At 32.6% G+C, this 26,881-nt stretch overlaps 3 protein-coding genes across 3 annotated transcripts in view; 1 reads left to right on the top strand and 2 right to left on the bottom strand.

The window, feature by feature from the left end:
• Nucleotides 1-26,881, top strand: part of LOC115890705 (sodium channel protein 60E) — a 312,784-nt gene that overhangs the window by 44,156 nt on the left and 241,747 nt on the right. The window lies entirely within an intron of this gene.
• On the bottom strand, nucleotides 10,217-10,741 carry LOC115890688. Its single transcript, XM_030910989.1, has one exon. It carries the CDS (start codon nucleotides 10,739-10,741, stop codon nucleotides 10,217-10,219), a length of 525 nt encoding a protein of 174 aa, XP_030766849.1.
• Nucleotides 10,961-26,881, bottom strand: part of LOC115890687 — a 44,367-nt gene continuing 28,446 nt past the window's right edge. Inside the window, exons 2-3 of the mRNA XM_030910988.1 lie at nucleotides 11,185-12,544; nucleotides 10,961-11,119 (exon numbers count right to left, since the gene is read on the bottom strand). Coding sequence (XP_030766848.1) covers nucleotides 10,961-11,119; nucleotides 11,185-12,544 — 1,519 coding nt within the window. The remainder of the gene's footprint in view (nucleotides 11,120-11,184; nucleotides 12,545-26,881) is intronic.

Raw genomic sequence — 26,881 nt, 5'->3', positions numbered from 1 at the left:
TGAATATGTCTTTGTCGTATCTGTAGATTAATTTGCTTTGGAGATAAAAAATTAAATGCAAAAGGTCAGAAAATCCCATGTTATTTAAATGGGAAAAAGTATCATGATTCCGGCACGGTTTAAATTAAAAATTAAGAGCTTGTTTACGTTGGATAATTTTTTTAGAGCAAAAATTAAAATTTCAGAGGGCGGCAGCAAAAAAAAACAACTTGGGAAATACCGGACACCCTAATACGTATATTTACCATTTATACAGGGTCCGCGGCAATAGTGCGTCGGGCATCTGTAGTAGTGATGTGTCGGTATTTGAGTAACGCGATTTTGGAGCGGGATTTTTTTGTAACGCCGTGTCGCGCTCCACAACGAATGGGGAACCTATTACTGAAGAACGACGAAATTATAAATTATTTATAATTTGCAAATAAATTATTTATAATCGCTCTTGAAGTTATCCCCAGAAGATATAGAAAAAGCTGGAGAACGATTTCTTCTTCATCTATATGGATCCAAAAAAAGCGACTCATTAGATAAGTACAGATACGAGTGTTTCGTAAAATCTATTACCAAAAGCTTACCAAACCTAGCATCATTACCACCGACCAAAGACGCAGCTCGCTTGCACTCGCTCTTGAAGTTAGCTTGAACCGTAGTAACCGCATAGCGACGTGTTTAGCTCCAGCCGTCGCGATTTCGTCGGTCGCCTACAATAGTTACCGGAACTGTACGTAGCGTCGGGCGATCTCAATGGCGACGGCGCGGCGACCTGTTCGCTCCAGCCATCGCGCTCCTAGAGTTGTAGTTCCCTGTCGCGTAACTGCTGTAACTGGGCATCGACGCTCGACCTCGGCGGCGCGGCGGCCTACTTCGCTCCAGCCGTCACGCTCCTAGAGTTTGAGTTCCGTCGCGTACTGTTGTAACTAGCTATCGACGCTCGACTTCGGAGGCCGCTTACTTCGTTCCAGCAGTCGCTGGAGCGCTTTTAGGGTTTCGTTTTCGCCTGTAGCGATTGGGTCGGTTACTATTGGCGTTAGTGCTCCCGTCGCCGTCGCTACGTTATTTTTGAAATAGCGATTTTTGGTATGTAGCATGGTATAAAATAGCGTTGTTTGAAAGATGAAACGTAAAAGTATAATTTTTACTCCTAGTAAAATAATATACTATTTTTCCATAGCAACTGTTAAAATTGCCTTATATCTATCAAAAATAGTAGATAAAATAGTACTTTAACCGCAATGGTAGATTAAATGACACTTTAACAGCGAGGATAGGTTAAAAACTTTATTTCTTCTCGCACGTTTTTTAATTGCTTCCATTTTTGAAAATGTTTGTAATCCTTTTCATAAGTTATTCGGGATTTAAATGGAAGTAGTTTGGATATGGCGTTTGTCGCCTCAGCCTGAATATCTGTTGGTAATTTACTTATTTCGTTTTGAGCCATTTCTGGTTCCAATTCAATCAGCAATTGACACGAAAGAGAATTAAAAAATATTGACTCAAAACTGACAAATAAATTCTTTGAAATAATAATTTCTGAATATTTTTTAAAACGTAACTTGCTATGGAAAAAAATATTGTTTTATACACGACGATAAAATTGCATTATCGTCTCCCGAAATCAATCTTTTCGGTCGACGATAAAATACCATTTTATCGTCTTATAAAAAATAACTATTAACTACAAAGAGCCTAAATATACAACAAGTAAGACCTTTCTAATCAACCTTTAACAATGTCTTTTACAAAACGAGCCCTGTGTATCAGGGCTGTAAGGTGCTAGGTGTATAAGGGCTGGTTTCGGCCCTATTGCAACGACCTCCGTCTGGTCTGGAGGAAAACACGAAAAACGAAGCGGAAACAAGCAAATGTCAACGGCTGTTTCAATAATTTATCGCAGCCGCCAGTGTCCCGCAACGAAGCGTGATTTAGTAGGATAGAGGTCAGCGTAGGTCAGTTTACTTTCAGCTTGAAAAGACTGGCTACGGTCAAAGTTTGGTTTCAGAATATTGGCGATCGACAAATTGTGACTTCTAAAGTTTATTTGAAAGTAGAAGGCAAAGATGATTTACTGTATACAGAGTGGTATTCTGCAGTAAAAAAGTTCTTATAAAGATATGTTCTAAAATGCTTAGTTTCGGAGATACAAAGTGTAGAAGTTTTATTTTTAGTTTGCATGTTTCCAAATAATTTTTGAAGTAACATCAATATTTGGATAAAAATTGGTATCTGGAAGTTATTTGACATGAGAAATTTGATTTTGATGTCAATATGACTTCTCTTTGGAGGGGGCGCCACCTACATATGTTTCAACTGCTTTTAAGAGTAATAACTTTTCGTCCGTACCTGTATAAAACTACCGAGTAAAAAAATATACATTTCCGTGTTTTTTTACGTAAAAAATGTATCTTGGTAAAAATCGCTACGAGCAACCGTTCTCAAGATATTCAGAATGGAAATAGTCAATACATGTATTATTAACAAAAAATAAACATGTTGAATCTTGAGTTATTTGACTAAAATTATAAATTTGGGAACATTTTATTTTTTTAAATTAATCTTAAATTTTTATTTGAAAAAATAATGATAAAACATTTTCTTTTGAACTTTTGGCACAAAAACATTTCAAATTTATGATTTCAGTCTAAAGGTGCCGTTACACGCGCGTGGATCGCCGAGCCTGAAACAAAAAATACGCGCCACACGCCGTGTGAATGGGTCGGCGCGCCGATCTTCGGTCGGCGCGTCCTTCCCGTCGACTGGCGGTAAATTTCAAAGCAAACGCGCCGTGCGAGGTCTTCACCAGTAATTCTTTTAAATTCAGTTAATTTTATTTCTTACATAATTTAAATAACTCCATTTAATGCAAACACACATAATTTGATATTAGCTTAAAAAAATCTATAAATATCATATTAATTAGGTATAAAAATTACTGATTAATACAGGGTATACCAATATAATCTACCATGTTATTGTTTAAAATTATTATTTATTCTAAATGCTGTATAAAGGATATACTCGTATAGATAGATATAGTTTATTAGTTCTAAGTATAATAAGTTACATACAAATACCCCGAAGGGTGTAGAACATGTCAAAATTGTAACTATTACTAGATGGGTGAATGGCACTATATACATTTTGCTGAGGTGATTTATGTATTTGTAATAATTGTATTTCGTGGGCGTACAGCGAAAATCCACTAAGTTACATTTTTGGTTGAATTGGATTAAACACACCACTATGTCCAGTTTTTCATGGTCTTTAACATGAAAAACTGGACATAGTGGTGTGTTTAATCCAATTCAACCAAAATGTGACTTAGTGGATTTTCGCTGTACGCCCACGATTTGATACTTAATTTATACTTCTAAATTTTACAGCAGCTATAGAAATATTAATTCATAAAGTTTTGTGCAATTATGCTATTAAAAATTTGTATAGCTATAATAATTTATTGGCGGTAATTTGAGCGGTGGTAATTGCCGATGATTATAACAATATATTATAGGTACCAATTTACCCCCTGGTGCGATTAGTTCAATCACAAATGAACTGATTTATAACCGGTACGACAAAAAATTGTTTACTTTGAACACAGTAGGTATGTGATACATTTGATTATGTAACCTACCATATCTATCGAAAAACGGATATTCGAAGAATAATTGATATTTTACATATTTCGAGACATGTCTTGGTCGAACGAGACTATATCTGAGTCTTTACCCCTATATGAAAAAGAACAAATAACTTGGAACCCCAGAAATAATTCACATAAAAATAGAAATAAAATACAGGACGGCTGCCTGAGAATACATCAAAAGTTGAGTATCAATTGCACCATGAACGAATTAAAAAATTAATTAATTAAAGAATTAAAAAAGAAGAGTTGTTCTAGTCTTTTTAGTTCCTAAAATACAGGACGAATTTTAAAATGTTGCATTTTTCTGACTTCTTTTTTTTTTAAATGAGACACCCAGTATATTATTTTTTTATATTATTTGCCTTATTATGGGCTTTCTGAAAATATGATATACTCTAAAATTTAACCCTAGTTAAAAAAAAGTATTATTATCTTATATAATTTAATTTAACCAGATGATTCTGCTTTCCATCTTGTTATCTTAATAAACTGCACTGAAAATAAAGTTGCGGAATAAATTATTTGATTGTATGAATTTAAACCCAATTTAAACCGATAGTCTATGTTAAAAAGTTATATAATGTATTTTTTGTCTCTGTCTCTCGGTCGGCCGTGAGATCGCAAGTGCGAAAATACGCATTGGCGCGTCCTGGCTCGGCGATTCGCGCACCAGGCACGTGGATCGGCAAGCCACACGCCGTGTAAAGGCACCTTAATAACTATTTTGTCAACATATTTAATTTATGTCATTGATGACAAATATTGATAATTTTGATTTCAAATATCTCGAGAACCATTACTCGTAGCGATTTCTACCTAGAGACTTTTTTTACGTAAAAAAACGTCGGAAATGTATATTTTTTACTCAGTTGTTTTATATAGAAACGGACGAAAAGTTAAAACTTTTCAAACCAGTTAAAAATATGTATAGGTGGCGCTCTCTACAAGTAGAGGTTATATTGACATCAAAATCAAATTTCTCATGTCAAAAAACTACCAGACACCAAGTTTCATCCCAATATTGACGTTACATCAGAAATTATTTAAAAAAAATCGAATTAAAAATGGAACTTCAATACCCTGTATCTCCGAAACTAAGCATTTTTAGACATACATTTATAAGAACTTTTTTACTTATTTTTATCTACAGAACATACTGCCGAAGTTTCCAGAATACAATTCGGACCACCCTGTATATTAGTAACTAATTTGTATAGAAAGAAAAGGAATTTATAATACGCGAATTTGTTTATTAAAATCTCTAAAATGACAACTACCTTTTAATTATTATTATAATATGAAGATCATGTCATATTATTTTAGGCGAATTTTGTTGAAATTACTGTATCTATAAAGATAAACGAAGTACCGTCAGTACCCTAATGAAAAGTACTCATTTGGGGGTGTTTTATTTAGACGGTCGCCATTTGCTTTGGCATTAAAATGTATGTAAGAGTAGCAAATTTCAGGAAAAACGGTTTACTAACGTTCTTAAATAGGCCAGTCGCCAAGTATTAAAAAATAGCTTATGGCGGGAGCAAATCCGGACAAGCTAGAATCAATTTTATGTTTAGTTTAGTGTAAGGAACCACGTGTTAAATTTGCACCACCCCCAAAGCCCGGATTTGGCCGCCATCTTGGAAAAAGTGGCTAAAATTCGGTTTATTTTTCATTATTTGTCAATAACTCGATTTCTCTCAACTTTAGTGCAAAAAATGTACAGACCAAAATTAAAGACGAGGAAAAACTTTATAAAAAACGTTCTATGTACTTTTTCCGTGCCACGCGCGACGATCCGTTTCCAAGTTATCTCGGTTTAAACACGCTAAATATATTATAAGCAGTTATTATTACCTCTATTATTAAAATTGCTTTACCACCGGACATTTATTTTGATGAAAAAATGACGGAAACAGTGTCTCAGGGAAAATTCTTGTCAAATGAGAGGAAAAAAAAATGTCGAATAATATCAATGATATATGTAATCGTTTGACGAACGAGGGCTTCCGAGTCAAGCAGGCTGATGAAGATGCTGACACATTAATTGTCAACACTTCAATTGAAGAATCAAATCACAATGAAACGGTAATTATAGTCGGCGAAGACACCGATTTACTTGTTATTCTTACTGCCTTAAATTAAATATTTATTTTAATAATTTACTAATATTAATTTTAATTTAATATTATTTTAAAAGCCAGGCAAGGGGAAGTCGCAAAGTAGAACGTATGCACCCCATAATATGAATCTAAATGCTTCAGTTATGGACAACATTTCATTTTTCCACTCATTTAGTGGCTGCGACACCACATCCGCATTATACAGACAAGGAAAAACGAAATTCGTTAAAGTTTTACAGAAAGAAAAAGAATTATTACAGACAGCTGCACAAACTTTCAAAAACCCAAACGCATCCCCAGAAGATATAGAAAAAGCTGGAGAACGATTTCTTCTTCATCTATATGGATCCAAAAAAAGCGACTCATTAGATAAGTACAGATACGTGTGTTTCGTAAAATCTATAACCAAAAGCTTACCAAACCTAGCATCATTACCACCGACCAAAATGAATGAAAAATCACCTCTGGATTGGGGATGGAAAAATTCAAAAAATGGGTTGATGCCCATTGCTACTTCCCAAGATGCAGCTCCCCAAGAATTATTAAATCTGATTTCATGTAAATGTGCCAAAGGTTGTAATACATCTTGTAGTTGCCGCAAAGCAGGTTTGCGTTGCTCGGTAATGTTTGCGCTTTGTCAGGGCAAATCATGTACGAATAGTTTGGAGGTGGCAAAATTAGACGAAGATGAGTACGAGGACAATTTTCCTCTCGATAAAGATCAACGAAAAGTATATTCTGCACCTTATGAACCAGATCCGGAATATGATACAGATGTGGAAGACATTCAGGAAGATTATATTGAACAGCCAGTAACATCAAAAAAACCAAGGAACTCTGATGAACCTTCCACCTCAAAAGAAACCTAAGTTGACGACATGTGGATTAGGCCTATTGGAAATGGGGAGACCATTCAAAAAAAAATCGCGCCGGGTACTTTACCTCAAGGCAGCTCCCTGAGAGATAAGGCGGTTAAACTTGATTTTCCACCAGTCGCGCAACAATAAAAAGTCCGTTATTGCGGTCATAATGCAAATTGCGTTCTGCCATTATGACCGCGACAGCAGGCTACTGCCAGCCAGTAGCAAACAAGTTTTTAGGCTTTATGTCTCGGGGGTGCCCCTCAAGGTGGTGTGGAAACAAGTACAGTTAACCCCGGATATATTGAACACGTACATTATATCAAACTTTAATTTTGTTTTCGTAAAATTCGATACTTTGGATAGTCGCACAAAAAACCCATACAACGTTTTTTATAAAGTTTTTTCTCTTCTTTGCTTTGGTCTCTACATATTTTGCGCTAAAGTTGATAGAAATCGAGTTATTGACAAATAATGAAAAATAAACCGAATTTTAGCCAGTTTTTCCAAGATGGCGGCCAAATCCTGGCTTTACGGGGAGTGCAAATTTAATACGTGCTTCTCGACACCAAACTAAACAAAATAAAACTTATTCCTGCTTGTCCGGATTTGCTACCGCTATCGATGCGCTTGCCGACTGGCCTAAAATATAAAATATTATTTTTATTTAACCTTTCAAGGTCTGTAACCTCTTTGGGAAGCATTTTAGGCTATATGTTTATAGGAACTTTTTGTTTTATTTTTATCTGTAGAATCACCTACCAAAGTTAGATACACTATTTTTTTGTGACACCCTGTGTTTACTGATAAGATTTGAAAGCCTGCAGCATCCGGAAACTAGAGCTAATGGAGCGGTTAAAAGAGTTATCAATTTATTCACTAGTGTTCCCTGGGATCCTAAACAATAAATCTTGAACACAGTGATCAACTATCTTCGTATGTTAAGAATTCAAAACATTTTGTACCTAGATATTATAGTCAGGAACACAGTATTATGTCCTTCAGAGAAGTTTGTTAAATTTGATGTAGAAAATCTATACTAACTGTCTTTTGAGATAATCGTTGGACATCATCAAGGCTCTAGAAAAAGAAGTCATATAAAACGAAGATTATAATGAAGTAAAACTACAACTGTTATTAAAAATTTAAGCAGTTTTTTTTGAAAATGTTATATTTGAGAATTCAAATGCAACACCAATTTCTGGCAATAGATAACTAGAAACAGTTAGTTACATCTGCTTGCGTTTATTGCGGTATCTGTGTGACAGTTACAGTTGAATTAATCGAAGCCAGAAATTAACGACATAGGGGCGCCTAGACAAAAACCATTTATCTTTGTATGTGTTTGGCCATTTGTCGGTTAAAACGTGCGGTGTGTTCTGTTCAAACATCGATTTGAGTTTAATCATTTATCATGCAGTTTATGTTGCACAAGCTGGGTATTTAACAGGGTGGGTGTGTGTCTTGTCGCTTGAAGGCAATATATATATATATATATATATATATATATATATATATATATATATATATATATATATACAGGGTTGTTCACCACATACGACACGGAGTATTGTAGCTAAACGATGAGATTTTTACAAATTGTAAGTTTTGGGTTCGATGAAGGACTATTAGAGGTACAATTTAATATATATATATATATATATATATACACAGTTGTTCACCACATACGACACGGAGTATTGTGTAGCTAAACGATGAGATTTTTTACAAATTGTAAGTTTTGGGTTCGATGAAAAGGACTATTAGAGGTACAATTTAAAAATAATTTTACAAGATACAGAGTGTCCCAAATAAGTAAAAAAATATCAAAGTTGTATTTTTTTAAATATAACACCCTGTATATTATTACATTTTTAGTTTCTACGATTAAAATAAAGGTAAATTTGATTAAGATTTATTATACTTAAACCTTACCGTTTTGAAATATTTTCAATTTTGTGAAATTGCAGTAAAAATTTAAAGGCTTCATTTCTCCAAGGGTATCAAAGTTTTAATACTATATATTTACTGAAGTTTATTTACTGATCAGTTATTGGGTTGCAATAATAAAAATAATACTACCTTATACAGAGTGTCTAAAAATTTATTTTAAATAATTATTAGTTTCAAACGGCAATACTTGTTTAATTTAAATGGAACACCCTGTATATTTTACGAGAATCAGATGCACAATTTAATTGTCCAAATTATATTATACCCTATCTCTTTAAGTTTCCGTAGAAAATGCATTTTCTTGTAATTTAGAACTTATTTATCAATATACCCATGGACTATTGACATTTTAGATTATTTTTAAAGATGTACCAAATTTTTAAAGAGTACAGATACTAATATTGTCGATATAATTCGTTTATTTCATTAAAAAATAAAAAAAAACTGTTTAAATATTTGTTAAAGAGGACCAATTAATATGATTCCAGTATTCAAACTACATTAACTGAACTGTTTGCGTTGATTAATAATAATTGCTCCAAATACTAAAAAACTGAATTTTATATGGGCATTAGACAGTGTGATAAAAAGTTACACCTTAAAAATGATGTTTCATTTTTTAATAAATGCTTATTTATAACAACAAAGACTTTAATTTAATAACTTATTATTATATTGATTTCTGACTCAAAAATCCACATTTATTTATAAAAGTTTATTAACGAACACAATTAAGTATGTCATTAATTAGTATATGGGCGGAAATAATGGTGTTATATTTAATTAATGGTATACTCTTTTATAAAGATTTAAATAGTTTTCTTTTTGCATACAAATGGGCTAGTAATATTATCGTTTTGCTAAAAACGATAATATTACTAGTCTGTACATTTTGTACATTTGTTGCTTTAAAAACAATCTAAAATGTCAATATTCCATGGATATATTGATAAATGAGGTCTAAATTATAAGAAAATGCATTTTCTACGAAAACTTGAAGGGATAGGTAAAAATGGTATAATACAATTTGATAGACAATTTAATTGTGCATCTGATTCTCCTAAAATATACAGGGCATTCCATTTAAATTAAAGAAGTTATTGCCGTTTGAAGCTAATAATTATTTAAAATAAATTTTTAGACACTCTGTATAAGGTAGTATTATTTTTATTATTGCAACACAATAACTGATCAATAAATAAACTTCATTAAATATTTAGTATTAAAAACATTGATACCCTTGGAGAAATGAAGCTTTAAAATTTTTACTGCAATTTCACAAAATTGAAAATATTTCAAAACGGTAAGGTTTAAGTATAATAAACCTTAATCAAATTTACCTTTATTTTAATCGTAGAAACTAAAAATGTAATAATATACAGGGTGTTCCATTTAAAAAAAAATACAACTTTGATATTTTTTATTTATTTGGGACACTCTGTATCTTGTAAAAATATTTTTAAATTGTAGCTCTAATAGTCCTTCAACGAACCCCAAACTTACAATTTGTAAAAATCTCATCGTTTAGCTACAATACTCCGTGTCGTATGTGGTGAACAACCCTGTATATATATATATATATATATATATATATATATATATATAATCAAAAACCTTTCTACCCGAAGGTGTAAGGTATACTAAATTAAATAAATTCCCTTAATTGCTACACTATACACAAATTGTTTCCATTTATTTTTGTCTCTTGGTAAACTTTTGGCTTCTGTTAATGTTAGTCCTCTATCATGCACTATCTTCTCTATTGTGTCATTCCATGTTTTAGTTGGTCTTCCCCTTGGTCTCTTTCCCTGCGTTTTAGCTTCCCACACGCCTTTTGCTGGTATATCGTTGTTCATTCTGATCAAATGTCCATACCACCTAAGCTGACCTTGCTCAATTTTATTCAGGATCGAATCTACTTTCAGTTCTTCTCTTATAAAGCTGTTCCTTAGTCTGTCTTTCCTTGTTACCCCAAGTACTCTTCGTAGATATAACATCTCCATTCTTTGGATCTTACTCTTCAATCTTTTAGTTAATACCCAACTTTCACAGCCAAAAATCAACGTCGGTATGAATACTGTCTTGTATACACTCATCTTCACTGCTCTCGAGCTTTCTTTTTTATTTAAGAAACTGTTCTTAATGGCTTGATACAAGCGGAACATGTTGCTAATTCTTTCGATGATTTCCGTCTCTTGTTCTCCTATGCTACTGATGTTCACTCCCAAATATTTGTATGAATCGACTTGTTCCAAATTGATGTCATTTATCTCTATTATTATGATTAAAACAAAAGTTATGATTTTAAGTAAAACAGAAGTCAATATGAATATTGACTTCTGTTTTACCTAAAATCATAACTTTTGTTTTAATCTCATTGACTTTTAGATTTCTCTCTCCAGCCAGATTTCTAAATTTCTTTTCAGTTCTTTTTCGCTGTTAGCTAAAATTGCCAAGTCGTCTGCAAATGCGCATTCTTTTATCCAAATTGGTTGTAGATTTCTATAACCGGCGTATACTCTTGTAACAGCTGCACTTGTATCCTTTATTATGTTAATTTAGTTATGTCATCCATAACTAAATTAAACAGAGCCGGGCTGAGACTCACATAGTTCCTTGTGTTTTTGTATAAACACACTATGTCACTCTTCAGCTTTGAATGGACACTCCTTTTCTTTAGGCTATCGCACACGACTTGTCTAGGAACCCTAACGAAAGCTTTTTCGATATCTAGGAATGCTACATATATATTTTTCCCCGTTACTTTTATTCTTTCTGCCATTTGTTTGAGCGTGAATATATGGTCCTGCACACTTCTTCCCTTTCTGAAATCACTCTGTGCTTGATCGAGTAGTTCATCTGTGTCCCCCTTTAATCGTTGTTCCAGAATTCTTTCAAACACCTTCGATGGTATGCTAAGCAAAGTGATGCCTCTATACACACATGTTGTTTTATCACCTTTCTTGAATATAGGCAAAATAATTCCCAATTCCCAGTCTCGGGGTACCTCCTCTTCATTTATGATTTTATTGAGCAAATCAGTGAAAACAGTGACAGCACTTTCTCCTAAATTCTTCAACATTTCTCCTGTTATATTGTCATGACCCGCAGCTTTCCCCTTCTTCAACATTTTTATTGCTTCGACCGTTTCGTCAATTTTTCTATACGCCGTTGTGTTAATATTACTTGCTAATTCAGTTTCTTGCGAGTTAGTAATAACATCATCTGTGCATAATAACTTCTGGAAGTATTCTTTCCAGCATTTTATTATTTCTTGTTCGTTGGTGACTAAATTTCCATTCGAGTCGCCTATTTGTTTAACTGAACTTTGTTGATTGCCAGTTTTGAGGTTTTTAAGAACACGGTAGAACAATTTCTGGTTAGCGTGATAGTCGTTTAGCATTTTGTTCCCAAACTCTTCCCACGATTTGTTTTTTGCTTCCTTGATCAATAGCTTAACTTTATTTCTCTGTTCTTTATAGAGATTATAAGATTGTTCCGTGCTGTCCTGTAAATACTCTTTCCAACGTTGTTTCTTGCACTTAACTTGCTCTTTTAAATTCTTACTCCACCATGCCGTCTGCTTTCTAGTTTTATTATCTCTACTTATTCCACATACTTCTTCGGCTGTTATCAAAATTGATGTTTTAAAAAGAGTCCACAAATCTTCTACTCTCATTTGGTCTGTTTTTACATTGCATAATCTTTGTTTAATCATGAATTGGTATTTTCTTGCTATATCCGTATCATTCAGCCGATGTACCCTAATTCGGTTTTTATTAAGTTTCTTAAGAGTAATTCTTTTACTTTGATTGGGATCCGATTGGTCTTCCCTGACATTACCTATTCGGGTTTCTGCTGCAGTTAAATAATGATCGCTGTTTATCTCGACCTCTCTTCTTACTCTTACATCGTCGTTTCTATGATGTCTACTGATTAGGATATAGTCGATAATGGATCTCTCATTTCTAGTAATGAAGGCAATATAATTATTATTATAAACAAAATTTTGTCGGGGTTGTACAGGGTGTCCCAGAAATAAGTGCAAGTATTTTAACTGGTAATATAGTTCAACCCCAGAAACATGCCTATGAGGTTTTTTTCGCGAAAAAAAAATGAGAAATTCCAAATTTTTTGAAAAAAATTTTGGAATTTTTTTTAGTTTTTAGTTAAAAAACATAATTTATTGATAATATGGCAACATAGGTATTAGATTAAATTTACAAGAAAGAAAATCCAGAAAAGATCCAGTGGTTCTCAAAATTTTAGCAAAAAAAACATTTTTTTGGAAATTTTCAAAGTAAAATAACTCCGTTATTTTGGAATTATTTGAAAAACCGATAAAGAGGAAATATGTTTCTTTTGTGGAGATCTGTCACCCCTTAAAATGCTTGCACTTATTTCTGGGACACCCTGTGTATACAGGGTGGTATAAAGGTAAATTTAATTAAGGTTTACCTCACTTTTATCTTACCGAAATATTTACGATTTTGTGAAAATACAGTAACAATTTTAATGCTTCATTTCTCTAGGCGTTTTTCAAACCAAATATTTTACTGATTTTTTTTCTATTTACTTTTTTGTGTTGCAATAATAAAAATTATACTACAATATACAGAGCGTCTAAAAATTTATTTTAAATAATTAATAGCTTTAACAACAATAACTTGGTTAATTTAAATAGACCACTCTGTATATTTTCATCAATTATCATTTCATTAAATCATGATTTAAATCGCGATTTAAATCAAGTGATTTTTGAAATTTTAATCATGTGATTTAAATTAAAAAAAAAATTATTGAAACTTTATTATAAATCAAAAAATAACTGTAAAAGTTATAAAAATGTGTCCTAGAAAACTATAAAAAATATTTCTATAAAAGATATAACAGATAATAAATCGAAAAGTAATTGTAAATGTTATAAAACTATATAAAAATATATATTCATCAATTTAAATGTTGGATCGATTTTTGAAGTAATTTCGTGTGAATCCATTAGACCGCTAACCGCAGGGATTTATTTTAAAATGTATGTATAAGTGACAAAAATTCGCCGTTCGAATACATATCATTCGCAGTCTAGTGCAGAACTAGGTTCTTCTGATATAGAGACTATATCTTCATTCCCGAGAATCTATAATCGTTGTCAGGAAATATGTTGTTTTATATTTTTTTGAAACGGTTGTATTTTTCCAAATTCTTACCGACATTTTGATCTGCAGTAAGTATTTGACACTTTGACATTAGATAATACTAATTTCATTCTCTATTAGGAGTAAAAATTATACTTTTTTTGATGATGCTGTACCGTTGAAGGACCATCGTAAAGCTGTTCCGACGTCACAAGGACGCACGAAAAGTACATTTTTACTCCGAATAGAACATACTATTTTTTTAAAACATTACAAATAATTTTTTAATCAATTTCAAACATTGCAAATAATATAAACAGTAATCGAGCAACAATTTGTACACTAGTTGAATTTGACACCTAATATCAGTTTAATAATATATTTTGTACTTTTGTGCTTAGGCGTAACAGTGCTTTACTTTTATACCTAGGCGTTCAAATAACAAAAATTAATACTTTTGAGACGTTTGAAAAAAATCCTTTTGATCTGAAGCGAGCGACTTTTTTGCGAAATATATTTGTGACCGATGTGGAAAATGACAAACGCACTGTAGAATTGTTAATGTTATCGATATCGGGAGAGTTATAAAGATTTAGCCATTTAGGATAGGACTTTAATTGGAAATAAGTCCTAGACATTTGGAAATCCGATTAAAATATTGTTTTGAATTAAAATCAAAAAAATCTGATTTAAATCAAATAAATCTGATTTTTTTAATTTTTTTAAAAAATAATTATTTTTCCAACCCTGCTGTGAAGTAAACCATACCACCTCGATATTTTACGTATTTTTATGTTTTTTTTCCTTTAAAAAATCAATACTTTAGATGGTATTTTTCATTTAATATGAATATAAAAAATATAATATAAATACATTTTATAAATTATAAATTATAAATATATTTATGTTATATAAATTCGATAATTCTGAAATGATATCGCGTGGTAGAATATTCATTTCATTTTCGAATTTACATCAAATTATATACGAACCAATTTAACTTAGTTATTTGTCACGTCCGGTTCGGTTTTAGTAATTATATATCGATTATCTAAATTATAAAATGGACAGTTCACTGATATAAAATTAATACTGTCTCGATTTAGATTAATAAAATTTTATAAACTTATTTGTATGAATAATAAAATTGTTAATAAATTTTTTTTAAGGATTTGAAACAAAAGGCTAAAAAAGTACTACTAAAGATTTTTTCTATTAAATACACGTCAATCATACTTTAAGAAATTATGAAAGTTGGGAGTTGAGAGCCTTGAAATTTTCGAGAGTTCTTTGCTGTGCTCCAGTTTTAAAATATAATAGGTGCTCGACGTTTTAAGATTTTACCAACAAATTGTTGCTTCAATTTGAGTTTAGTAGTAATTAATGTAGCGTAGTAATTCGTATAATTATTTGTAATAAATAATATAAATACACTAGCGTGTACCAGCGACTTCGTTCGCGTCGAATTAATCATTTGTAATGGTGATGATAAAGCAAAGCAAGAATTTCCATTAACATACAAACTGGATAAAATTTTCTCACATTTATGTCAGCATGAGAAAAAACAATATGGCGATATTATCATATAACTTGGTAATATTTGAGGGGTAAGATCATCTCGTTGGAATTTCACGTTTGCCAAAAGTAAGCTTTTTTTACGTCAAGCAGTTTAAGCAGAATCGTGGTTAAGAAATTACCCAACTTTTTCGAACACCCTGTACGATTTTTTAAAAAAATTCAAAATATGTAAAAAAAACAAATAAATTATGCTTGTCCAAGCGTTTTCCCGAAACATTAACCGTTTTTTAAATAACAAATATTGTAATATTTGAGGGGAGTTTTCACCCTCTTGGAATTTGAGATTCGAAAAACCCCTCCTTATCGAACCTCTACACCCCACATTCAATCCGTTTGCCAAAAATCAGCTTTAAACGTCAAGCAGTTTAAGCAGAATCGTGATTACTCAATGGTCACATTTTATAAAACACCCTATATAAATTTATAAAAAATCTTAAAATATGTAAAACAACAAAATAAAATATACGTGTTTAACAGTTTTTCCGAAAAACTCACCGGTTTTTAAATAAAAAATATTTTAATATTTGAGGGATAGTTTCACCCGCTTAGAATTCGAGTTTTGAAAAATCCCTTCTTATAGAACCTCTACACCCTAAAGTCAATCTCTTTTCCAAAAATCAACTTTTTACGTCAAGCGATTTAAGCAGGATCTTGATTCATCATTGACCAGTGACCAGATTTTTCGAAACACCCTGTATACATTTTTAAAAAATCTTAAAATGTGTAAAAAAACAAAATAAAATATACGTGTTTAAGCGTATTTTCGGAAACTTGACCGTTTTTTAAATAATATTTGAGGGGTTGTTTTACCCTCGTGGAACTGCAATTTCGAAAAATCCCTTCTTATCGAACCTCTACACCCTAGAATCAACCTGTATGCCAAAATTGAGCTTCTTACGTTGAGTGGTTTGAGCAGGATCGTGATTAATCAGTATGTCAGTCAATTAAGGATTTTATATATTAGTATAGATTATGAATTACTGGATCAACAATTCTACAGAATGATTTGAAATGTCGAGTTAATTTAAACAAGCATTTTTAAATTTAATTTCACTTATTTTGTACGTCTATCAAAAACTTTTTTTTCATTGCAACTGTTAAAATTGCCTTATATCTATCAAAAGTAGTAGATAAAATAGTACTTTAACCGCAAGGGTAGATTAAATGATACTTTAACAGCGGGGATAGGTTAAAAACTTTATTTCTTCTCCCACGTTTTTTAATTGCTTCCATTTTTGAAAATTTTTGTATTCTTGTTCATAAGTTATTCGGGATTTAAATGGAAGCAGTTTGGATATGGCGTTTGTCGCCTCAGCCTGAATATCTGTTGGTAATTTACTTATTTCGTTTTGAGCCATTTCTGGCTCCAATTCAATCAGCAATCGACACGAAAGAGAATTAAAAAATATTGACTCAAAACTGACAACTGAAGAGACAGCTTTATTTATTTGTCAAATTACATAGAAACCAACGCCAACCCAGCACAATATTTTTTCTACTCGTAATAAATTCCTTGAAATAATAATTTCTGAATATTTTTTAAAACGTAACTCGCTATGGAAAAAATATTGTTTTATACACGACGATAAAATTGCATTATCGTTTCCCGAAATTAATTCATTCGCAATTTCATCGCTCGTGAATTAATCTTTTCGGTCGACGATAAAATACCATTTTATCGTCTTGTATAAAAAAAATAACTACCGTCGTTTGGGGTGAAATTGATCTCCGGGGGTGAGATTGATCACTAGGTTGCATATTTATTAATTCAAATGTGACACGCGAATCGTCGGTTCGTTTAATGTTAAACCGCCAAGTGTGTTTAGTAGAAACATGGCCCCTGTTTTTTGTCTAAAAAATCCATTCAAATTGTTGAACAGTTTTCGCAAACTTCTAGAACTTTCATTGGTAAGTCAAATTGTCATATAGTAACGAACACAGTGATTGCATGGCGCTATTTCTTGATGTTTCCGCAAGTCATATTCCGAAATTTAGTTATTTTGGGTTGTGAATTGTGAGGTTATACTTTAATTTGTTCGAAGGGGTCAGAGATTGATTGACTCCATTGAAAAACTCTGCGGCACCTTACCTAACCCTTAGACGTGGGATTTTTCCGCCCATTCAAAAATGCGTGGAGAAGAGTGTTGACGAATTGGAAGGCGGCACATAAACAGCAAACGTGAATAGATAAGAAGGACTTTCCGCACCTGCCTGCCTCTACTTTGGCCGAAATGGAAAACATGTCCGATAATGCCATTAAGAATGATCTCATCAGTTCATTTCAAGCAACTGCAATTATACCAATTGATACAGAATTACAGAGCGTGTTTTACGCAAAATTTCAGCGAATGATAATGACCCTGGGGCCGATATCAGTGATACCCTTTTAAACTATTTACAATAACGACTATTCTCAGCAGCACCGACATGAAGAAACATAAAACGCCAGAAGCTAACTGTGGAACCTGGCAGAAGTGTTGCAGCGAACAATGATAGCTCTAGCGAATCAGATGCCAATGGACCAGTAACTAATGACATTTTAGATGACGAACCTTTTAGAAGAAGACACTAAAGAGGCTATCCGACATTAATCTGAATATTTTGTATCCCAAATTGAAGATATCGAAGTTGGAAAATTCGTATTAGTAAAAGTCCTGGGAGGATCTAGGAAGAAGATGGAGTATCGCTACATAGCCATGGTACAGGGTATGAATTCTGTCGAAGGAATACAAGAGATTGAGCTCTTAGGGCTAAAATCGTGTGACAAGTCACGAAAAACTATTTTCGCTTCAACCTAATGATGAATTTAGAGCTGGTTTAGAAGGCGTGATAGCCATTCTACCAACTCCTATTTTTACTAATCTTAAAGATAAAGTAACTTGCAAATCTCACTCACCCCATACGCTTATTCAATGCATTAAATAAAATGTGATCAATCACACCCCACAGGCATACAGGGTGAGTTTCCTACGATGTTCTCTATGGGTATCTTGGAAACTACTGGAGATAGAGAGTCGGTTAAATGGGGAAAGAATTGCAGTTTTATGGGGTCATAAATATTCGCCTTTCAGATTTTTCAATAAGTTTATGGCTTACTAGATATTTCGAAAAAAACAAATTTCCGCTATTTTAAAAATTGTCTCTAATTCCTTTATAAGCTATTTAAACAAAACATTTTCAGATAAAAGATGTAGATAATCACATCCTTAATGAGACCGTGTCCTCCGTTTTTTTCTAAAGCTTGTCATTTTTGATATATGACACAAACATATGTTTTTTTTAAATGGAAACCATAGTTGGCCATGACTTCATAAAAAGCGCCATTTTTTTAGCTTTTTAGCGATATAAGCCATAATATGTTTTCTTCGAAAAATTACTGAGTTATAGCCAATTCTTATCATTTTTAAACAATTTCACTTAGTTAGCTATGGAAACAAGTTTAATCGTCTTTGCTCTCATAAATGTGAAGCTGTCGCATCCAATCTTTGTGAATTAAAATAAACAAAAATTGTAAATATGGATTTATCAAATGAAGAAAAGCATGTAGGATTATTGGTTCAACCCTTTTTGGCCATACATTTTCGAGGATACGTTGACCGGTGAATGTTACGTTTTTTAGAGAACGGTTTTCAAGACATGTTAGAAAAGTTAAATTTAGTTATAGACAATTCTTATCTTTCTTGACTAATTTCACTTAGGTTGCATGGTATTCTTATTCTGTTATGATTTATAACTTATAAAAAGTCAGAATATATTACTAAATTTTCTTTACAATTTACATTACACAAACTAAAACTTAAAAAAATAATATCACTACATACACTTTAAATTATTTTAGAAAATGTTCAAAAAATCCGCCATTGTTTTGAGTTCCATCTTTTTAAAACTGAATTACTACTTATTCTCACAGAAGGATCGGTCGACTTAATGAAACTTTTCTCGTACCGCCACTTCGAGTGCCTCTCTTAATTCATAAGTTCTTTTGTAAACCCTTATTGTTAACTATACCGCATAAAAAATTCTAAAATGGATAGGTGAGGTGATCGAGGGGCCCCATGCAATTAGTCCACCTCTTCCTATCACTGCGTTTGTATAATTATGATATAAATAATTTTTAAAATTTCTTTCATTATGAAGGGTGGGGGGTGGTGTGTCATACTGAAAGTCATGTTGGAACCACTCTATTGATGCGCGAGTATCTACACGCTTTTCTTCATGTGAAAAATTCATATTTACAATTTTTGTTTATTATAATTTAGAAAGTTTGGATGTGACAGCTTAACATTTCTGAGAACAACGGCGATGAACTTGTTTCCATGGCTAACTAAGCGAAATTGTTTAAAAATGATAAGAATTTGCTATAACTCAGTAATTTTCGAAGTAAAGATATTATAGCTTCTATCACTAAAAAGCTTAAAAAATTGCGCTTTTTATGAAGTCATGACTAACTATGGTTTCCATTTAAAAAAACATATGTTTGTGTCATATATCAAAAATGACAGGCTTTAAAAAAAAAACGGAGGACACGGTCTCACTAAGGATGTGATTATCTACAACTTTTATCTGAAAACTTTTTGTCTAAAATAGCTTATAATGGAATTAGAGACAATTTTTAAAATAGCCGAAATTTGTTTTTTTCGAAATATCTAGTTAGCCATGAACTTTTTCAAAAATCTGAAAGGCGAATATTTATGACCCCACAAAACTGCAATTCTTTCCCCATTTAACCGACTCTCTATCTCCAGTAGTTTCCGAGATACCCATAGAGAACATCGTAGGGAACTCACCCTGTATATGAGATTGTTCAGGACATTTTTTTCGTTCCAGGTCTTTAGTATATTTTTTTCAAATTTTCTGATTATCTCGTGTTGTTCCCATCACAAACATCTACCGAAAAAACTTATTTACAAAAATAAAATTTTACACAAATATCAAATCCCGACTAAAAACTTTTTCTTATGATCAATTTCACCCCAAACGACGGTATTTTATGTCTGAATTAAGCTCTAAATCCTCTTAAATGTGATAAAGTATAGAAGGAGTTAATTAATTAAATCCAACCACACAGACATTTACTAGTCTATGGATATTTCACACACCGAAACTACACTTTCAGTGCGAAAGTCCAAAAATGGGACAATCTCTATTCTCCAGAGTAGGACAGAGTAGGAATAAGGATACTTTGGACCTATTTCACGTACAAAAAGGTCCTTTTTTATGGCCTCGAGGCGAGGAGTTGGGATAAGTGTCATAAATACCGCATTTCGGCTGACGTTAAGAAGATTTGCTTGGTTTTTAAACACGTACGTCTCGTTCATCTTTATCTGATTTTATGACTGTGACATTTCTCGATAAATTTTATGGTAATAAAAGAGCTGTTGTATATAATGTTTTATGAATAAATATTGACGATTTAACGTCAAGAAGAAAAATTGTATTCAGAGGAAACATGTGACAAATTTTTCGTTTTTTTTGACAAATAAATCGTGACTATTTTGAAAAAATAATTTGTTTTATATTGATGTAATATTAATAGTATATTACATACCGAGGTGTTTCATTACTGTCGAGAGATTAACTAAATCTCGAGACAATAATAAAAATTTTCCTCCGAGGTTTGTACACTACTTTATTTACAACCACATCATTAATTAAAAAATAGGGACAGTATTTTATTTTGAAAAAAAAACAAATATGCAAAAATTTGTCGTTTTCTGTTTTGGCATTTTCATATCTATAGTTACCGGTACCAGTAGTTGTTATGGCGCAAACCTTCAACAGCAAAACAAACAACTAAGTGACAGTTTTGAATTATTTCTCGTTCGCTTTTTCGAATTTATATAACATAGAAAGCCAGAATGTTGTCGAAAAGTTCTGATAATGAAGACTACTTTAATATTGGTACTCCACCAGAACTTACAAAAGTTGCAAAAAGAGTAGAAGCCAGTTTACTTCCAGAGAAAAGTAGAGGTGCCACGCCCTTTCTAATTTGAAGTTCAATAAAACACAAAGTCTACTTAACCTGAATGAGTTGCATAGAGGCTTTGAATAAGAAGACTAAGAAAGGAACATATCAAAAATGTTAGGTACACCGCGATGGGCCTCAAATATGGCCGACTTAAATTCCGGTTTATCAGTGTCGTTCTAATTTTATTTAAAAAATGTAAAACTATGATGTAGGGTAGACTCAATAATTTGTTGTTTTATTTTACGTTGTGAATAAAGATTGGTAGTTATTAAAATTGTTATAAAAATATATAATTCTAATAAAAATAGATAAGTTATAATAAGTATTTATTAACACAAACATCCGATACGCTACTGAAGCAGGTAAGTCAAATTAACGTATCTAAATTCTTTGACATCTAATCTTTGACAAGTAATAAATAAAAGCTAAAATGCAAGAAAAATATATAATTTAGTTAATTTAAGTGAATTTCATAAATGATCGGTTTAGTACACGTATGTATATTATATAGTCACTTACTAGCGAAAAGTTGTTCCATTATTTCACTCAATTTTTGCCGAGATCTACCGCACGCTACACAACCAACTATTTTAGAGTCTTTTTCGATAAATCGCGATAGTGTCACTGTTAATTTAAGTTCTGCCACAATTTCCATCTAGATTTACTACCTTTATACAACTATCAGTAGTAGAATAAATAATAAATAACATAAAATAAGCTCCGTAAAGACTGACAAATCCACAAAATTTCAAATCAAATTCAAATGTGTCAAATGAATCGTCAAACAGAACTGTCAAGGATCCCCACCCTAGAGAGCTTTTATGGTGGCTTTTCCGCCCACCATGCATGAATACATGGATAGCATTATGCTCCTTCCTTAGTCTTCTTATTCAAAGCATAGAGGCCACTAGCTTTTTAATTTTAACAGCCGGGTGGTCGGGGTTCAAAGATATTAATAAAAGCGCGCCACGAGATTATACTCTATGAACTCGGCATAAAAGATGTTACTATTAAGTAGACTTCAACACTAACCTCGAACTGTTGAGTGCAACTATCATGAACTTATATTACTATAATTATTTGAACTTGAGTGACTCTAACTTAACTATGAGACTAAACTGTAAATAATACTACTAAAAATATTTAAGCAATTTATTAAAATACTAAAAAGTTAAATATATATATAAAAAAAAAATAACGAAATGTAAAATGTAATATATTAAGAAGTTTAAATCGAAAGGTTGGAAGAGAAAATAGAATTTTAAATTAAATGAAATAACTAAACCTATGACGTCAAATCCCCTTATCTAACTTAATACTAGATACAATCAGGGTGGTTTATACCCATAAATCAAATCTAAAATTATACAAATATCTAAACAGTCTTACTCTACTCGATGTGATATACTTGAAAACTTCCTCCGGCTGAGCTACGGCGTATAGCTACAGGGTTGCTAAGGCGGTGTACAGCAGCTCGGTGTACTGTCACTGGAGCCCACGGATGTCAGCAGAGGTACAGGTGAAAGGTAGGTGTTGAGATTTCAAATGGTGAACATAAAAACCCTAAATAATATTGGTTGTCTTAGAAAAGAGCCTCGATTATAGAACAAAGACTAGCACAACATGTAGGAGTTAATAAAGGTAATAAAGATGGACTAATTAAATCTGAACTTTACCTCAACGAGGGTTTATGATGTCCAACGGGTAACTCTATACACGGGCAACAGGAACGGATGGAATTCTGGACTGTTCTGTGCTGTACGGTCTGGATCTGTCTTCTTGCTCTACAATTACGAACAACCAAATAAGACTTAAGAAAGATAACACTCAACTAATCTTTCTACACCACGTGAGCGTGGAAAAGTCGAAAACCAGTCAACAATACGAATAAAAATCAGTTGAGCATTGACTTAGAATAGGCAGAAGAATTATAGCATACCTTGGAACTATGCGGGGACTTCTTGGGCACGTGGAATCGGAATATCAGTCGGAAAATTAGGCTATTTTAATCCCATTGCGGAAATTGGTCGGCGGTCCATAAAATCATCAAAATCCAACCACGTCTCTGACCAAAGGTGTTTCGGAAGCCTTAATCCTTCTTTACGAAGACCTGCTATTCACCGACAGGGAATGCTTCACGAAACGGCAGCCAGTTCTTCACGACGATATTCTGACGGTGGATACACAAGAAGTGATGCAAGGATTCGATTTCCTTCACAAAATCAGATTTCTACCGGAAATCTCCCTCCAGGATATAGATAGAGAACTATATATCTTGACTAGTCCAACTCACAAAAAGGCATAAATAAAAAATGATGTTTTCTCCTCAGCCATATTCCATATCCGGTCAATGAACGAACTAAACTCAGAAATTCCACAATTAAAAGAACGAATTGCACACTGCGATCCACATCAAAAATAACCAATTTAACTACGAAATTTTATCTGATAATTATAAAATTTCAATAACCAAAACAAAGGATAAATAAATCCAAAAACATCTGATTTGATCTGACAGTGACAAGTGACGGAGGTGATGATCAAAGATATAGAGAGATGGACAAAAAGCCTATTATTGCTGGTGTGCCTGGTCCAGTGACAATATTGTGTATCTATAGCGCGGTGTATATCGGGTTGCATAATTGTAAAATTTAAATAAAATAATATTTAACAATAAAATTATAGTAAACATGATGCAAAAATAACAAGTATTTGCGATAATTTATGAGCTAGCACACAGAGGTCGTAGCGATGAAATTTAACTGTTACAGAGGGCGATATGAAATAGCATTGAAAGTATACGAAAAATGGTGTGCCGAAAGACATGCTAAGAATATTGCTTCGGAGACAGTCTTGATGGCATATTTTAGCGACATGGCAAGGCAGAAAAAGCCATCTACTCTTTGGGCTACGTACAGCATGATACGGACAATGCTAGAATTAAGGGAAAAGACTAACATATCAAAATATCACAAACTCATCGCTTTTTTAAAACGCCAGAATGTAAGTTTTAAGCTAAAGAAATCTAGCATTTTTACCAGGCAAAACTTGGAGGATTTTCTCACGAAAGCACCTCAAGAATCCCTTCCTATTAAAGTAAGTTTTTGTTGATGTACGATAAGTATTTAATAAAGATATTACAAGAATATCTTGCTTAATTAAATGAGGCGAGAAATAAGAAAAACCGAGTGAGGGAAATGGGTGAGGGAAATGGAAGAGTGAAGAAATGTAGATAATTTGACACCTTCAAATTTTTTAAAAGTCAGTAATGTCAGTATTGCATATGTGGTTGTAAATAAAAAATATTACTTATTTTTTTTTAATCATATAAAAATATTTAATCAATAAATTTTCGTTAGATTAGAATGGAGTTTTATGAAGAGATAACGTAGTAACGTTATCTCATGTATCGATGGGATCTAGTAAGATCTCATCGAAAACGTGTCTTGTATCAAAAATTATTTTAGTACCTCTCTCGGGTTACTTATTTCCCTAGGCTAATACTCTTTTAATACCCAGATTCCGTACTAGATTACGTATCCACCCTAAAGGGATTGAAAAGACATCTCCCTGGAGAAAGCCCATCCATTATATCGTAAAATGGATAAGAGCAAAGGCGAAAATATGTTTATTTAGTTTGAAATTTCGCCGAAATGTTATGAATCTAGATAAGTTCGAGCAACTTTGAGGGAAAACATCTTTAAGGGATTATGGCCGGTTTCTAAGGGTTCCATGATTTGATTTTTGTGTGTGTGTCTGAAGTTTTGGAGAAAGAAACTGATTGAGAAGTTCCCAAAAAAAAGAAAAAATAAGGCGAGTATAGAATTTTGCTATGTTTTTATTGGCCTTTGAAGAGACGTAAAAAAAGATAAAGATTTATGCATTATATTTCTTTTTGATGTTTCAAACATATCATTATAAGGTATCCCATTTTCGTGTGTTTTACAGGGATTCTCGTTTTTGAGTAGAGATACAAAGATGTAGTTTTTACATCACTGTGCTACATTTTTATGAAACTAAAGATGCTACGTTCAGATTTGTCCTAGTTCGTAGAGTTACGAGGTGTTTTTCAAAAATGTGCAATTTTAACAAATTGCTGTAACTTTTTTGCTTTGGAAAATTTTGAATTTTTATGAAAACATTTCCAAATCACCTTTTTACGCAGAATTTAATGGTTTGAGTATATATTTTTTTTTTAATTAAAAATTTAAGAGTTAACAGAAAAATTGATTTTTTATTTGGGACACCTTGTATATTTTTAATTAACTGAAAAGGACTTAAAATTAGCTTTCCAAAAATATAGCACACTTGATATTTTGTTATAGTCGCATTCGAAATAGAGAATTTTTAAAAATTCGCCACTTTTAACTAGTAGGCTTTGGACCCCTTATCGATGATCTGCCCGTATAATGGAACTCGAAAACATATTTTTCCAGCAAGACAAGGCACCGCCTCAGAACGCTGAATTTATCAGAATTTTTTTGCAACCAATTTCGAGAATAATTGAATAGATAACCAACATTTCCGTTGGCCGTCGAGTCACTAAGTTAATAAATTTCTGCGAGAAATGTTTAAAAACGGTCCCGTCTGTCCATAAAGCGGCCCATACATTATCAAGCAAATTGCGCAACGAAGCGATGCGCAACGTTGCGTTGCACAACTGATTTAGCGGTCCATACACTATCAAACAAGTTATGCGCAACGTCCCGTTGCACAACTGCCTCACCCATGCACTTAGTAAAATTTTGATCAACATTTTTATTAAAAGTTGTGCGTTGTTTGAGAAGCAATCATGTCCTCAATTGTCATTGCGTCAATTATTATCGTATATACCCTAGATGATATCGATGATACCAAAAAACGAAAAAGAAAACAAAGAATTTGGATGAAAGAACTAAAATATTGCACAACGAAGCGCAACACACACATACACTACACAACGCGTTACGCAAACAGTCCTGTTGCACAAAAGAATTCAAATATTCTTGAAACTCATCAAACAATTGCGCAACGCATCAAAGACTATCATACATTGGCAACTCGTTGCGCAACAGCCTGCGTTTCGCAATTTGTTTGATAATGTATGGGTCGCTTAACAGAAGACGGTCGACATGTTGAACACTTGTAGGAAAATCTCATGTCTTGGTTTGTTATTTATTTTTATTGTTAAAATTTTTTATTGTTAAAACTGTCGTTATCCTTAGAGACTCTGCGTCGTATGAGAGGCACCACCCTGTATAAAAATATTAATATAAAATTTAAATATCTACCATGTTACCAAGAAAACAAGGTATGATATTGCGCAGGTTGATCGCTACGTCACAGGTGATAACAGGCGCTATTGGTCAGCACGCTCCGCGCGACAATTCAAATCGTCTAGATTTTGTAATAAACCTGTTTTTTTGTTTATATAGCGTCATTGAACTATCGCTAAGCAAGTTACACTATGGAGCAGTACGTGAAGAGTCAGGCTAGGAAGCGAGAGACCGGAGTTCGAATCTCGGCCGGGGCATAACGTTTTTATTTATTTTTTTAAATACTGTTGTATTCTATATTCTATTTTTGTAGTATAAAAATGGGGGAACTATTTATTCTGTTATTTTTTAATCTCCGGTATTAATATA

This window comes from Sitophilus oryzae, unplaced genomic scaffold (assembly GCF_002938485.1).
Source record: "Sitophilus oryzae breed Bouriz unplaced genomic scaffold, Soryzae_2.0 scaffold_907_pilon_pilon, whole genome shotgun sequence".
Taxonomy (NCBI): Eukaryota; Metazoa; Arthropoda; class Insecta; order Coleoptera; family Curculionidae; genus Sitophilus; species Sitophilus oryzae.
Note: the sequence above shows the minus strand (reverse complement) of the source record. Positions and strands in the feature narration are given on the sequence as shown.

Bases quoted from the DNA above. Each gene is read 5' to 3' on its own strand.
- LOC115890688 (XM_030910989.1), bottom strand. From the start codon at position 10,741: ATGTTCCGCTTGTATCAAGCCATTAAGAACAGTTTCTTAAATAAAAAA.